Below are 2,198 nucleotides of genomic sequence, written 5' to 3'. Positions count from 1 at the left end.
CGGGGCAATTCTCGAAATCAACAACAATGGAGGTCACAAGGAAATTGGGGAAATCAAGGTCAACAAGGGAATTGGAATAGTGGCAACAACAACAACCAAAGCAATTGGGGGAACAACAACAATCAACATTGGGGTAACCAAGGAAACCAAGGCAATTGGGGTGGCAACAATAATAGCAATTGGGGAGGCAACAATAATTAAGTGGGTTGGAATAACAATAATCACAAGAATCAGGGGTCGGGCTTTCAAAGGCCTCCGATGTATCAACAACCAAACAACCCGCCTCCATATCCATCACAAGGTCCTAGATCTTACAATAATGAGATGGGACGGATTGAGACAATGTTTGAGCAAATGATGAAGAAAAACACCGACTCTGATGCCCAATTGTCCTTCCACAACACTTCTATCCGCAACTTGGAAGTCCAACTTGGTCAAATTTCTCAAGCTTTGAATACTCGCCCTAAGGGGGTACTACCAAGTGACACGGTAGTAAACCCAAAGGGTGGGAACAATACGAGTCATGCTATGGTGGTGACTACAAGAAGTGGTAGAGGTGGAGTTGCTAGTACCTCTAATCCAAGAAAGACTGTGAGTGATGATATGTCGATGATGATGAGCAGAGCATTGATGTGCAAGTGAGTGATGAGAATGTGAATGATGAAGTGAGAATAAACATTGACGACAACGTGGAGGAACACAAAATGATGTGAACCCATCTAGGGAACACGTGATAGACATATCAGAAACGGTAGTGCCCAAAGCCAAGACTCCTTTGCCAAGGCCTCCTCCACCATATCCTCAAAGGCTCGCCAAACAAAATAATGAGAACCAGTTCAAGAAATTTATTGATATGATGAAAAGTTTATCCATAAATGTGTCTTTGGTTAAAGCTCTAGAACAAATGTTGGGACATGCCAAGTTCATAAAGGACTTGGTAACAAAGAAGAGATCAATGAACTGTAAAATGATCAAAATGACACATCAAGTTAGTGCTATTATGCACTCCATGGATCCAAAGTTAGAAGACCCCAATGCCTTTACAATCCCATGCACTATTGGTAGTTCAGATTTCGCCAAAGCTTTGTGTGATTTGGGGGCAAACATTAACTTGATGCCATATTCTGTGTTCAAGACATTAGGGATTGGGCAACCAAGGCCCATATCCATGAGGTTGCAAATGGCGGATAGGACAATGAAAAGGCTATTAGGGATAATTGATGATGTGCTAGTTCGGGTCGACAAGTTCATACTTCATGCGGATTTTATGATACTTGACTGTGAGGTTGACTATGAGGTGCCGATCATATTGGGGAGACCTTTCTTAGCTACAAGAAATGCCTTAGTTGATATGGAAGCAGGGGAGCTCACCTTCCGGGTGGGCGATGAAAAAGTTGTGTTCCATGTTTGCAAGTTAATGAGGTAGCCTAATAGCAACGAAGTGTGTTCGTTTGTGGATCTTGTGACTGAGGTGATTGTTGAAGACACAAGTGCTGTGATTAATGTGGAAGACCTACTAGAAGTTGTGTTGTTGAATCATGATGTGGATGAGAAGGAAGGTTTGGTTGAATATGTCAATGATTTGCAATGAATGGGTTGATATACATATGAGCCCCGAAACTTTCCTTGGATCTTGAGAACCAGAAGAATCCATCAACGAAGCCCTCAATCGAGGAGCCTCCCATATTAGAGTTGAAGCCTTTGTCTTCATACCTTAGGTATGAGTTCTTTGGCCCTTGTTCCACTTTACCTGTTATTCTTTCCTCGTGCTTAACTAACGTGCATGTAGATGCTACCCTTGCGGTGCTCCAAAGGGGGAAGAAGGAAATAGGTTGGACATTGGCGGATATTCGGGTTATAAGTCCGCCTTTTGCATGCACAAAATCATATTGGAGGAAGATGCCAAACCCTCCGTGGAACATCAAAGAAGGTTGAATGAGGCCATGCAAAATGTTGTCAAGAAAGAAGTTATCAAGTGGTTGGATGTTGGGATTGTCTACCCCATTTCTGATAGTTCATAGACTTCACTGGTACAATGTGTCCCAAAGAAGGGGGTTGACTGTGATTACAAATGACAACAATGAGTTGATCCCCACAAGAACTGTCACCGGTTGGAGGGTATGCATAGATTATATGAAGCTCAACAAAGTGACTCGGAAAGACCATTTTCCGCTTTCATTCCTTGATCAAATGTTGGA

At 42.6% G+C, this 2,198-nt stretch overlaps 1 protein-coding gene across 1 annotated transcript; it reads left to right on the top strand.

Annotated features, from left to right (window-relative positions):
• Positions 1 to 258: 258 nt before the first annotated feature.
• LOC138883479 (uncharacterized) lies at positions 259 to 1,591 on the top strand. Its single transcript, XM_070164168.1, has 3 exons — positions 259 to 638; positions 724 to 1,297; positions 1,427 to 1,591. The coding sequence occupies exons 1-3, from the start codon at positions 259 to 261 to the stop codon at positions 1,589 to 1,591; spliced, it is 1,119 nt and encodes a 372-aa protein (XP_070020269.1).
• The last annotated feature ends 607 nt before the right edge of the window (positions 1,592 to 2,198 follow it).

This window comes from Nicotiana sylvestris, chromosome 12 (assembly GCF_000393655.2).
Source record: "Nicotiana sylvestris chromosome 12, ASM39365v2, whole genome shotgun sequence".
Taxonomy (NCBI): domain Eukaryota; kingdom Viridiplantae; phylum Streptophyta; class Magnoliopsida; order Solanales; family Solanaceae; genus Nicotiana; species Nicotiana sylvestris.
This window is presented reverse-complemented; position numbering and strand designations above follow the sequence as displayed.